This window comes from Heterocephalus glaber, unplaced genomic scaffold (assembly GCF_053883595.1).
Source record: "Heterocephalus glaber isolate CG9 unplaced genomic scaffold, H.glaber_assembly_v1.0 deba00001429, whole genome shotgun sequence".
In the NCBI taxonomy this organism is placed as follows: Eukaryota; Metazoa; Chordata; class Mammalia; order Rodentia; family Bathyergidae; genus Heterocephalus; species Heterocephalus glaber.
Window position 1 is genome coordinate 34,419,464 of NW_028258294.1, and position 13,825 is coordinate 34,433,288.

Sequence of the window (13,825 nt, forward strand, 5' to 3'; positions counted from 1 at the left end):
ACAGTGCCACTGAGCTAAATCCCTGGCCCTTTTTGTTTTGGTTTTTTGAGACAGAGGCTCACTATGTAGTCCAGGATGACCTTGAACTCACTGTATACCCAGGCTGGCTTTCAGATGATCCTCCTGCCTCAGTCTCCCAAGCGGTGGAATGACCAGTGTGTGCCACCATGACTAGGTTTTGTTTTTTTTTGAGACAGTCTCTGGTTGAATTGCTCAGGCTGGCCTCAAACTCACAATCCTCCTACCCTAGCCTCCTGAGCAGTTGAGATTATAGGTGTGCACCATGCTCATTAAAAAAATAATAATTGTACTTGTACTCACTGTGTAGCCCAGGCTGGCCTTGAACTGAAAGTGATTCACTTGCCTCAGCCTCCCAAGTGCTGGGATTATAGGCGTGGCCACCACACCCAGCTTTTTCTTCTAGCTTTTGAAAAAACAAACAGTGTATTATTGTTATTTATAGTCACCCTATTGTACAATAGAACACTAGAACTCATTTCTGCTATCTAACTGTAATTTAGAATCATTGACCAATCTTTTCCCCTCTCTTCTTGACCCTCATTTTCCCAGCCTCTGGTAACAACTACTCTACTCTCAACTTTCATAAAATGACCTTGTTGTTTGTTTCTTTTGAGGCAAAGTCTCATTATGTAGTGCAGGCTGGCTTAGAACTCCTGATCCTTGCAAGTGCTGATATTATAGGTATGCCACCATGCTGGCCATGAGATCAACTTTTTAAAATTCCCTATGTCCCTGAAAGTAAGACCTAACTAGAAAATAATCAGCCTTGAACACTAGAGATCAAAAATGCCAGGGGGCTGGGGATTTAGCTCAGTGGTGCTGACACCTGCCTCGCAAGCATAAGGTCCTGAGTTCAATCTCCGGTACCAAAAAAAACCCCCAAACCAACCAACCAACCAACCAACAAACAAAAAAACCCCACTAAAAATGCCAGTCCCAAATCAGCCAGTATTGCCTTACCTGCCATCACTAATCTCTTGTTCAGTGGCTCTATATAGCCATTAGAGGTGGAATGGACATGGGTGGGAGTGACAGGTCTATAATGCAGTGCTTAAAGGTACAGGTTCTGAAGTCAAACAGCCTTATTCAAATCCTGGCCTTTCTACTTATTACTCATCTTTTTTTTTTGGTAGTGGGGATCGAACTCGAGACCTTGCACCTGGCCTTTCTATTTCCTAGCCATGAGCACTTTGGTAGGATGGTTCTCCTCTGTGCCTTGTCTTCCCATGGACTCTTTAGAAAGCTCAAAGCCAACTGTAGTGGTACATACATGTGATCCCAGCACTCTGGGAGGCTGAGGGAGGAAGATGAGCCCAGTCTGGGCAATTTAGCAATTTAGGTGATCCTGTCTCTAATATGAAAAGAAAGAAAGGGGGATGGTGCTAAGGAAGTAGGTCAGCATAAAAGCTTGGTGTTCAAGGTCTATTCAAATCTGTTGTCCATTTTTAGATTGAGTAAAATAAAGAATAATGGTGAGAATTCTTGTGAGAATAAATGAGATAATCTGTGTGAAGAAGTTAGAGCAATGCCTGGTACCACTCAGCTAAATCCCCAGTCCACCTTGTAAGTATTCAGTAAATGTTAAGGAATACACAAAAGATAAAGAGAAAGGCAATGTATTATAACAAGAAAAGCTGGATTTGAGCCCTGGCTCTACCATTTACTGTGCTTAGCTTCTTTGAGCCCCTGTGTCTTCATCTGCATTGTTGTAAAGAAGTAGAGATAAGGGCTAGGGATTTAGCTCAGTGGTTCCGCCGCCTGTCTTGCAAGCGCAAAGACCCGAGTTTGATCCCTGGTAACAAAAGAAAAAAAAGCCCAGTGGTAGAGGGCTTGCCTAGCATGTGTATAGGACCCTGGGATGGATCCCTAGCATGGCAAAAACCAAAACAAAAATGAGCAAAAACTCCAAAGACCAGATTGGAGTTTTGGTTCCATTATATACTAGTCTAGAAACTTTGGGTAAATTGCTTAAATTTGTTATCATTTTATTCATATACAACCTAGACATGAGAATAATAACTTCCCCACTTCTTGTACATGGGTTTCTTGAGGGTTTTAGATTTTGTTTTTTTGTTTTTTTTTCCATGTCGGGGATCGAACTCGGGACCTTGTGCTTTTGAGGCAGGCGCTGGAACCACTGAGCTAAATCCCCGGGCCTAGATTTTGTTTTATAGAGACAGGGGTCCATAGGTTAAAAAAAAAAAAGGTAAGATAAAGGCCTTGTTGAGCTTTATAGATCCATAGAAAAGCTTACTAAAAACAGTTTCTGTCTTCACAGATAAGACTGCAGTTAGGACAATTAAAAAGACAATGGAGAGTGGGGGACTTAGCTCAGTGGTTCCGCTGCCTGCATCGAAAGCGCAAGGTCCCGAGTTAGATCCCCAGTACCAAAAAAAAAGATAATGGAGGGCCAAGGATTTAGCTCAGTGGTTCTGCTGCCTGCCTCACAAGTGCAAGGTCCTGAGTTGGATCCCCGGTACAAAAACAAAAAAGACAATGGAGAGAAAAGCTAGACTTGAGAGAGGAACCAGACAACACAATTACTATAAAAATTTATCAAAAGGAGTTAATGCCAAAAAAGCCAAAAACATAAAGACCAAAAAAGCGAGCTCCCCTTACCCACCTGAAGGAATGTAAGAGAAATAAGAAACAGCCACCTAAGGACTCCTATTGATATATAAGACACACACACATACCCCTATACACATATATGTGTGTTCTCACTTTAACATCAATATAGTACTAACCAGATACACACATGTATACATGTCCCCTTTACTTAATTATTAAATAAACTGTCTTCCTAATAGGCTCTCCCTCTTCACATATTCATTACAAAGAGACAAAAACAAAACAAACCAAAAAAACACCAAATGGCCAAAAAAAATATAAGTACACATGCCTAAGATCAAAGAGTAGAAAAAAAAATCAAATATTGATAAGCACCCACCTGGGGGATGAGAAAGACACTGGTCCTCAACAAAAATAGACAGAGAAGGGCTGGGGATTTAGCTCAGTGGTTTCTCTGCCTGCTGCGCAAGCTCAAGGACCAGAGTTCGATCCCCAGTACCAAAAAAAAAAAAAAAAAGAAAAACAGACAGAGATAAGGGTTCTTGGGCTTCAACTCTGATGCCCCCTACCACCTCACAGTAGCTGTCTATCCTCTTTCTTTTCCATCTTTTTTTTCCCCCCAAATAAACCATCTTTTGTTATACTAAACTTCGCCTTTTTAAAGTTCTTTACTGACACCAGGTTTAAGATCACTAAGAGCTGAGTTTTCAGCAAAATAGTGACATGGCATGGCAAGCCGTCCACCCCTAGACATAACAGTTTGTTTGCAGTTTAGGGTATTGTACCTAGGTCCTTGTGCATAGTAAGCAAGCACTATCATGGAGTTACATCACCAGCCTCATGTGCTTTTTTTTGGTACTGGGGATCGAACTCGGGTCCTTGTGCTTGCAAGGCAGGCGACAGAACCACTGAGCTAAATCCCTGGCCCCTCATGTGCTTTTATTTGTTTTGTTTTGTCTTGTTTTTCTTGTTGTGATTGTTGTTTTGTTTTGTGGTACTGGGGATCAAACTGTAGACCTTGTGCTTTCAAGGCAGGCGTGGCACCACTGAGCTAAATTCCCAAGCCTGTTTTGCCTTGTTTTGTTTCCAGCCCTGGGGATTGAATCCAGAACTTTGGCACTGAGCTGCATCCCCAATCCTTTAATTTTTTATTATGAAACAGGGTCTCACTAAGTCACTTGGTTGCCAAGGCTGGGCTTGTACTTGTCACATATGTTATTTTTAAAAGATACAACTTACAAACCATTAAAAATTCACTCTTTTAGGGCTGGAGATTTAACTCAGTGGCACCGTGCCTGCCTCATAAGCACAAGGTCCTGAGTTCAATCCCCGGTCCCCCCCCCCCAAAAAAAATCAACCACCCTTTTAGCTAGCTGTGACTGTGCACACCTGTAATCCCAGCACTCTGGGAGGCTGATGCAAGAGGATTGCAAGTTTGAGCCCAAACAATTTAGTGAGACCCTGTCTCAAAAAAACAAAAAGTGGGCTGGGGATTTACCTCAGTGGTGCCACCACCTGCCTCGAAAGTGCAAGGTCCCGAGTTCGATCCCTGGTACCAAAAAAAAAAAGATGTGGAGCTGGGGATGTAGCTTGGTGTGAAGACCCTGGGTTCAATCCCTAATACTAGAAAACAAAACAAAGCACTCTTTTTTTTGGTACTTGGGATTGAACTCAGGACCTTGTTCTTGCAAGACAGGCAGCAGCACCAGTACAAAGTACTCTTTTAAAGTATACAATTCCATAGTTTTCAGAATATCCCCTTCTATCTACTTTCAAGAACCGTTTGATTACTCCAAAAATAAATCTCACATCCATTAGCAGTCAGTCCCCACTCCTCTCCTTCCTGAGTCCCATGAACTCACTAATCTACTTTCTATTTTTAAGGAGTTGCCTATTCTGGACATTTCATATAAGTGGATCGTATGAAATGTGGCTTTTTTTTTCAGTACCAGGATTTGAACTCAGGACCTTGAGCTTTGGAGGCAGGCGCGGTGCCACTGAGCTAAATCCCTGGCCCTTGATGTGGCACTTTGTATCTAGCTTTTTTCACCAAACGTATTTTCTAGGTTAATCCATGTTGTGCCCCATGTCAGTACTTTATTCCATTTTTATGACTAAATAATAATTTCATGGCTATACCACATTCTGTTTATCCATTATGCTGTTGATGAAAAGATTTGCTTGGATTCTTTTTATTTTTGGCCATTATATCCCTTTTTTGGGGGGGGGTACCGGGGATCGAACTCTGGTCCTTCTGCTTGTGAGGCAGGTGGCAGAACCACTGAGCTAAATCCCCGATTTTTGGCTATTATAAATAATGCTGCTGTGAACATTGGAGAATACATTTTTGTGTACATGCACACACACACACGTTTATGTGGGTATTTTACTAGGGCCTTCACACAAAAAAAGGGAGCTGAGGATTTAGCTCATTGGCCCTGCACCTGCCTCGCAAGAGCAGGGTCATACGTTCCATCCCCAGTACTATAAAAAACAAAAACAAAACCTAGAGCCTTCACACTAAGCTATATCCCAACTCAGTCCTTCTTTTGTTTTGTTTTTAAATTTTGAGACAGGTTCTTGTTAAACTGTCTGGGCTGGCCTCAAGCTTGTGATCCTCCTGTCTCTGGTTCCATAGCTGCTGGATTACAGTCATGCACCACGTGGTCTGTGCTGACATACATTTTCAATTGTCTTGAGCATATACCTACTGCCAGTGGATGCTGAGTAGTATGTTAACTTTAAGTTTAACTTTTTGAGGAACTGCAAAACTTTTCAAAAGTAGTTGCACTATTTTACATTCCCACTAGCAATTTATGAGGTTTCTAATTTCTCCATATCCTTGTCAAAGCATTATTACTATAGTCATCCAAGTGAATGTGAATAGCATTATCATTATAGTCACCCAATAGTCATTACTGTGTATTGATTTGCATTTTCCTGATGGTTGTTGATGTTAAAATTCTTTTTTTTTTTTGGTACTGGGGATCGAACTCTGGACCTTGTGCTTTCCAGGCAGGCGGCTGAACCACTGAGCTAAATCCCCGGCCCAAAACTTTTTCTTTTTTTTTTTTTTTTGAGACAGGGTCTCACTATGTAGTTCAACCTGGCCTTGAACTCATTATGTAGCCCAGGCTGGCTTTGAACTCATGGCAATCCTCCTACCTCAGCTTCCTGAGTGCCGAGATTACAGGCGTGTGCCACCACACCCGGCCACACATTGTCCGTTTTTTACTTTGAGTTGTCTTTTTATTATTGAGTTGTAAGAGTTCTTTATATATTCTGGATACTAATCCCTAAATGCACACATTATTTTGTATTATTAATTACATCACCACTGGTTGTGAGAGTGCTTTTGTAAACTGTAAGAGATGACGGAAGAAAAAATTTAGGAGACGACAAACAGTGAAAGTACACAGGTATGAGATTCCACATCTTGGAGCTGGAGCCGGGTAAATCACGATTGAGCCTTGCTCAGCATCCCCGACCGATATTTCCCACCCAACAGCCCCGCCCCCGCCCTTTGACCCGCGCTGCTTCCGGTTGGAGACGTGGCTCGGGGCGGCCATTTTGGCAAGAGGCAAAGCGGCAGCAGCTCCTGTCACGGGGGAAGCAGGTCCTAAGTGGCCGGTGCTCCCCCTCTCCGGACTCCAGCCCTAGCCCCAGTGGAGCCGGAGTGCGGGTGCGCCCCACCACCGCACTCGCCATGGTAAGACCCGAGCCAGACCCCGAACTCCCCGGTGCGGGCCTCGCCTGCCCCTTCTCCGCCGGCTGGCCTGGTGCAGGCGCCGAGGAGCCCCGCCCCGAGGGTCTGAAGCCGGCGCTTCTCCCCGGCTCCGGGCGCCATCTGGGCTCCTCGTCCTGCGCCGGGCACCCGAGAGATCCGCGGGACCTGACCCGGGTCCCTCTGGTCTTGCCGACCCGCACCCCACCCCCAGCCAGCCCGGCCGCGTCTTCTGCCGGGGCTGGACCCGGGCACGGACTGGGCTTTTCTCTGCGTTAACCTGTGATTGTCGCGCCGGCCCGCGGCTTTGATGTCCAGCCAGTTCCCTGGGCGCTTCGGACCAGCAGGCTGGCCTCTCTCGGGAGGTTCTCGTCCCTCTGTTACCAGCTTGTCGATCGTTTGTTCGAAAGAGGGAACTGGAGCCACAAGATGGGGAAGGGCTAACTGCTAACACTCATTCATAGGACCCAACCAGGTGTCTCTAAACCCTTCCACTACTTTGTAAAGCTTAGATGTGCCCGTTTGCTAGTGTGACCGAGTGTACGTTGTGTATAGAGCACTGGGAAAATGTGAGCAGGTTACAGAGAACACAGGGTTTCTGTCTTCGAGGAACTTACTTTCCAGGTGAAGTAGAATGTGTATGTGGCATATGGTAATCAGGTGTCTCAGGCGGAGTAAGAGGGGTGAGTTATACTTTGGGACCTGTTAACTTGCCTTCGGATGCATTATCTGTATGTACTCATCGGTTATAAAGATAGGAAAAATTAATGTGGGGATGATAGGAGAAAACAGAACTACTCCCACTAAATCTTGCTTTATCACTGTGATTTGTAGATATTCATAAAGTAGAAAAAAGTTCCAACGGACCTAGTAAATTTTTTAGTGAATCTTGGGACCCTCAAATTTTTTGAAGAATTTTCTTCCTTTTTTTTTTTTTTGCCAGTAGATACTTTGATTTAAAGCATCTTCCAGTATAACTAAGAAATGACAGAATAATCGGTGTTTGTTCTCTTTGAGACCTTTTTTTGGAGGGTACCCAGGATCGAACTCAAGGCCTTGCTCTTGCAGGCGTTGGCACCACTGAGCTAAATCCTTGGCCCGCCCCCCTTGACAGCTCTTTAGTTGAGAACTTGGATTGTGGGGAAATCCATGCTTAGGCTCTAAACCACTCTAAGGGGTTTCTTCCTTTTTTTTTTTTTTTTTTTTTGTACCGGGAATCGAACTTGGGACCTTGCGCTTGTGAGGCAGCCGCTGGAACCACCAAGCTAAATCCCTGGCCCAAGCGGGGTTTCTTCAGTTTCAGGTATATGAATTGCACTAAGCAAGTTTGTCTGCTAAAACTTGTGTTAGATGTAAAATCTCCAAAAACTTTTTCCTTTTTTCAAAACCACTAAGGAGGCTCAGTATTTGGATAGTGATTTTTTAAAACTCTTTTGTTTCCTTTTACACACTAGATAATCCATTTTAAAGCGTATAATGGAGGGGGCAGGAAGGGGAATGGGATTAAAATAAAAGAAACAAGCTGTAGTATGTACATGTACCCACTCACCAAGATGATTGTAAACTGCATTGTACTACAAACATGTACTAATAAAATAAAAAGTTTTAAATAAAGCATATAATTTTGATAGCAGAGGTAAAGCTTTGTATTATGTAAACCGAATATAGATAATCTTAAAATCTTGTCAAAAAAAATTAAAAATCTTGTCAGAATATTCCTGAAATTAAATTCAAATTTATTGATAAGGGATGGTAAAGCTCTAAGTATTGAGTAGTATATATAAAATATAAATTTTGTGTGTACTTTTGACATGTGTACATATACATGCAGTTCTTTTACATGTTTCTGAATTATTAGGGACTTGCCATGATCCAGATACCCACAGATTTCTGTGCTCTGGCGAACAGTTTATCTCACTATGTTCTGCTTTGTCAGGTCTTAAGATGTATTATTTCTGTGTAATGTTTTTGGGTCCTGCTCTATTATGAAGAGATATGAGAGCAGTAGAAATGTCCAAATAGGGTGAAATTTTGATTTAAAAGTTGGATTGAAAGTAGTAAAAGTTGATTTTTCCTTGACATTTTATTATATAGTTTCTAAACATCTAGAAAAGGCAAAAGAGCTTTACAGTGAATTATCATGTAATTACTACCTAGATATATACATTTAATACTAGGGATTGAACCTGGGTCTTTTGCACAGGGTTACATCCCAGGCCCTCCTCCTCTTTTTAAATTTTGAGAGGATCTAAATTCCCCAGAGTGGGCGTAAATTTGTGATCCTCCTGCCTCAGTATCTCAGGGTGCTGGGATTATAGGTGTGTACCACCACACTGGGGTTCTTTGGTTTTAGTTATTGAAGTGAGTGCAGAATATCCCAAACTGCTATATATAGCTACATTTTTTTTTTTTGGTACCAGGGATCAAACTCAGGACCTTGCGCTTGTGAGGCAGGTGGTGGCATCACTGAGCTAAATCCCCGGCCCATTAGTGTACATATACATATATATATATATATATATATATGAACAAATTCAGAAACAAGTGGTTTATGATCACTTCCTCATAACATGAAGTTGTTTTGTTTTTTGAGACAGGGTCTTGCTATGTAGTCAAGGCTGGTCTTGAACTCACTCTCTAGCCATGCTGGCCTTGCACTCACAATCCTCCTGCTTTAGTCTGCTGAGTGCTGAGATTACACGCCCTACTAGAAAGGCATCCTTCCATTTGACGTTTTTTCTAGTTTTCTGCAAGCCAATGAGAAAGAACCCATTATTTTCTTAACATTTGTCAGATATCATTAATATCCGTTATTTTTCTTACTAAACTCATTATAAACTTGATATTAAAGTCTCACAGTAGCAGCCATCTGTAAACTCTTTACTCATCTACAGGATACTATTCTTGTTGTTGTTGTTTGTTTATTTATTTATTTATTTTTTTGTACCAGGGATCGAACTTGGGTCCTTGCACTACAGGATACTATTCTTATTTACTGGGAATAGACAGTGAATAAATTTGTCATGGTCGTGTGAAATATAAATGATCATAGTAAGTTCAGTTCCCAAAAATTATTATTAAAAAGCTAGATTTTTTTTGTTTTTTGGTACAGGGGATCGAACTCAGGACCTTCTGCTTGTGAGGCAGGCGGTGGCACCACTGAGCTAAATCGCTGGCCCTAAAAAGCTAGATTTGAGGGCCAGGGATTTAGCTCAGTGGTTTTGCCACCTCTTGCACAAGCACAAGGACCCAAGTTCAATCCCTGGTACCAAAAAATACGCTAGATTTGAGGGTTGTTTTTCTTTTTTTTTTTTTTTTTGGTACCAGGGATCGAACTTGGGACCTTGTGCTTGGGAGGCAGGCGGCGGAACCACTGAGCCAAATCCCAGGCCCCAATTTTTTTTTTTTTTGGTACTGGGGATCGAACTCGGGTCCTTGTGCTTGCGAGGGGTTTTGTATGTATGTATGTATTTATTTTTTTTTACCAGTACCCAGGATTAAACTCAGGACCTTGTACTTGCAAGGCAGGTGCAGTGCCACTGAGCTAAATCCCAGAGCCCTTGTATGTATTTATTTTTGTAGTGCTAGGACTTGAAACCAGGGGCACTCTACTATCCCCAGCCTTTTTTTTTTTTTTTAATTTTTAGACAGAGTCTTGCCGGGGATTTAGCTCAGTGGTTCCGGCGCCTGCCTCACAAGGGCAAGGTCCCAAGTTCGATCCCCGATACCCACCCCTCCCAAAAAGACAGTCTTGCTCAGTTGCCCAGGCAGACCCAGAACTAGTGATCCACCTGCCTCAGTCTCCTGAGTAGCATTGGTTATAAGTGTACTTCTCCACACCCAGCCAGATTGGAGTTTTTGTTTTGTTTTGTGACAGTCTCACTTTGTAGTTCAGGCTGGCCTCGAACTCACGGCGATCCTCCTGCCTCAGCCTCCCTAGTGCTGGGATTACAGGCATGCACCACTATGCCTGGCCAGATTGGGATTTTTGTGACTAGTCTACATATGGTAGAGGAGAAATTCAGATTTTACATGGTAATCACAGGCCCCATTAGGGGGTTTATAAAATACAGCAGCTGCACAGCTATTGTATTCTTTGTATATCCTTTTCATTGTTGTATATCAAAAGAATGAAAATGATTTTTCACTGATGTACCATCTATTTATGTCTTTACATAGAAAGCTCACTGCAGTAACCACTAATGATTTCCTTTTTGGTTTTGTTTTCTTTTAGTTCTCGACAAGCTTTTGTTTTATATTCTTTTTCTTTTTTTATTTTTTTGGTACCGGGGATCGAACTTGGGACCTTGTGCTTTTGAGGCAGGCGCTGGAACCACTGAGCTAAATCCCCGGCCCAAGCTTTTGTTTTAGAACAGAAAAGTGATGGACTTAAAATTCTGAGTAAATTATTATTTTTTGGAGGGGATCAGAATCGAACTCGGGTCCTTGCAGTTTCGAGGCAGGTGGCAGCACGACTGAGCTAAATCCCCGGCCCTGTCCTTTTTATTTTTTGAGAAGTGTCTCACTAAGTCACTTGAGTTGCTCAGTCTGGGCTCAAACTTGAGATCTTCCTGCCTCAGCCTCCCTGAATACTGGTATACTGACATCGGTCACCATGCCTGATTAAGGTATTACATTTATAATATACACCCATCCTTTTTTTTTTTTTTTTTTTTGTACTGGCGATCGAACTCGGGTCCTTGTGCTTGCAAGCAGGTGGCGAAACCACTGAGCTAAATCCCTGGCCCAACACCCATCTATTAATATATCTTACTGTTACAGAGTGATTCTCTATGGGCCATGTGAAAATTACTGCTTTAGAGGATTTATGAATTTCCCGAAGTTATATGTAAAAATTTTTTTTTTTTGGTACCGGGGATCGAACTCGGGTCCTTGCGCTTGCGCAGATATGTAAAATTTTTTAGGAAGAGAGTCAGTATCTATTATTTGGATATTAGAATATGGCCAAACCTATAAATGTAAAAGTTCAGCCAGGCATAGTGGCTCATACCTATAATCCCAGGATTTGGGAAGCAGAAGGAAGATTGCTGTGAGTTCAAGGCCAGCCTGGACTATGTACCAAGAGTGAGACTGTGTGCTGAAAAACCAAAAAAAAAAAGAAAAAAAGAATTAAATGTAAAAGTCCATTGCTTTGAAGTGGTATAAATTACTTCAGCAGGTGCATGTTAATTATTAGTGGTGTTTTACAGTGTAAATATATGTAGCCTAAATTGTATAGTGCTTTGGATTATAGTTTCATTGTAGTCATTTGGCCCTCATAATAGTGAGGTAATCAGATGATGCTCCATGTTGTAGGCTAAACTGAGGGTAAGAGGAGCTAAGTAACTTAAAAGTCAGACAAGTGGGTGTGGGATTTAGCTCAGTGGTTTCCGCTGCCTGCTGCGCAAGCGCAAGGACCTGAGTTCAATCCCCGTTACCAAAAAAAAAAAAAATGACAGGTAAGACAAAGAAAAACAAAAACTACAGTACAGGTTTTCTGACTTTTTTTTTTTTGGTACCTGGGATCGAACTCGGGTCCTTGCACTTGAGAGGCAGGTGGTGGAACCACTGAGCTAAATCCCTGGCCCTTTTTGTTTTTGTTTTTGTTTTTGTTTTTGGATATATCAGCTTGTGTCTTTGTAAATCTAGGGCACAGTTTTTAATTCAGTTAGTCTTTGGAAAAGCAACCAAGGAGAAGTAATCTCAAATGTAAGGGAATTTCCCATTTTTTGCTAAGAATTTGTTTTGAGGCAGGGTAATTCTGTATAGCTCAGGCTGGCCTTGAACTCATTATGTATCCTGGGCTGGACAGAAGTAATCCTCCTGCCTCAGCCTCCCAAGTGCTGGGATTATAGGTGTGCACCACCACACCTAGCAGGACAGTTGATTTTTTTTTTCTTTTTTTGGAGGCAGGGTCGTGCTGTGTAGTTCAGGCTAACCTTGAACCCTTGAACTCAACTATGTTCAAGGCATGAAGTCAATATGTTCACAATTACAGGTATACCATACCACGCCTGGTGATGTCTAAGTGTCTTTTGATCAATGGATTTGCCTGCCATCCTTTAAATTATTACTATATAATGTATATATCATAAAACTTGGCCATTTAAAGTGTACAACTGGGGCTAGGGATTTAGCTCAGTGGCACTGCACCTGCCTCACAAGCACAAAGTCCTGAGTTCCATCCCTGGCACCAAAACAAACAAACAGGCCCACCAAGGATGTAGCTCAGAGGATGTAGGTCAGCGGCACAGTGCCTGCCTGGCAAGCGCGAGGCCCTGAGTTCAATTCCTGGTACCAAATAAAAAATAAAAAAATAAAAAATAAAATGTACAGCTGAAGCCAGGTGTGATGGTGCAGTGCACATCTGTAATCCCAGCACTCAGAAGGCAGAAGCAGGAGGATTGCTGTGAGCTTGAAGCCAGTTTGGGCTACATAGTGAGTTCAAGGCCAACAAATACATAGCGAGACCCTGTCTCACAAAAAAGTGTACGACTAAGTGGTTTTAGTACATTCATAGACTTGTGCAGCTATCACTATTTTAATTTGTTTTGGTACATTTGTGGTACATAATGATTATATTCGTCGTGGGGATTTAGTACATGCACATAACAACACTTAATTGTTTTGGGTTTTTTTTTGGTACTGGGCATCGAACTCGAGATCTTGCACTTGTGAGACAGGCGGCAGCACCGCTGAGCTAAATCCCCAGGCCCCTCTTAATTCTTTTTCCATCCCCCTCTCCTGCCCTTCCTCCCCGTTTCCTGTATCTTTTGGTCCCTTCTCTTTTGCAAAAGATCTATTTCCTATTTCCTATCATCTGTCTTTTATTTTTCTCTTTATTTATATTTTGGGTTTCTCATTTAAAACCATGTGATTTTTTTTTTTTCTTTTTCTGTTTTTTTTTTTTTTTGGTACAGGAGATGGAATTCAGGGCCTTGGCATTTGCGAGGCAGGCACAGTGCCACTGAGCTAAATCCCCAGCCCTAGAAACCATGTGATTTTTAAGTTTGTGTGTCTGATATATTTCCCTTAACATTATGTACTGAAGGAGCCTCAATTTTCCTACAAATGACTTAGGTTTATCCATCTTTATGGCAGAGTAACACTCCATTGTGTATAAATGCCTGTTTTTCTTTATCCATTCATGTGTTGATAGACATATAGGCTACTTCCAAGATTTAGCTATTATAAATTGTGTTGCTATAAACATGGATGTACATGTATCACTGTAATATGATGTCTTTAACTCTTTTAGGAAGATAGCTGGATTGAATGGAATTTCTTTTCAGTTTTTTGAGCAATCTCCATACTGATTTCCAAAGTAGTTGTATCAGTTTACATTTCCACCAACAATGTAAAAGGGTTCCTTTTGTTCCTTTTGTCCCCAAATGCTTATACAGCATTTGTAACTATTTAATTTCTCTTTTTTTTGGTACGGGGGATGGAACTCAGGTCCTTGTGCTTGTGGGGCAGGCAGCAGAACCACTGAACTAAATCCCCAGCTCT

At 42.0% G+C, this 13,825-nt stretch overlaps 1 protein-coding gene across 2 annotated transcripts in view; it reads left to right on the forward strand.

The window, feature by feature from the left end:
• The first annotated feature begins 6,125 nt into the window (after positions 1-6,125).
• Arcn1 (archain 1 coat protein complex I subunit delta) overlaps positions 6,126-13,825 on the forward strand; it is a 34,889-nt gene continuing 27,189 nt past the window's right edge. The window contains exons 1-2 of one of the 2 annotated variants that reach the window (XM_021237733.2): positions 6,145-6,301; positions 7,565-7,619. Coding sequence is in view for 1 of the 2 variants with exons in the window: in XM_004856716.3 (XP_004856773.2) it covers positions 6,299-6,301 (3 nt within the window). In the remaining variant the exon portion in view is untranslated. Of the gene's footprint in view, positions 6,302-7,564; positions 7,620-13,825 lie in introns of both variants that reach the window. The other variant, XM_004856716.3, reaches the window with a different exon arrangement.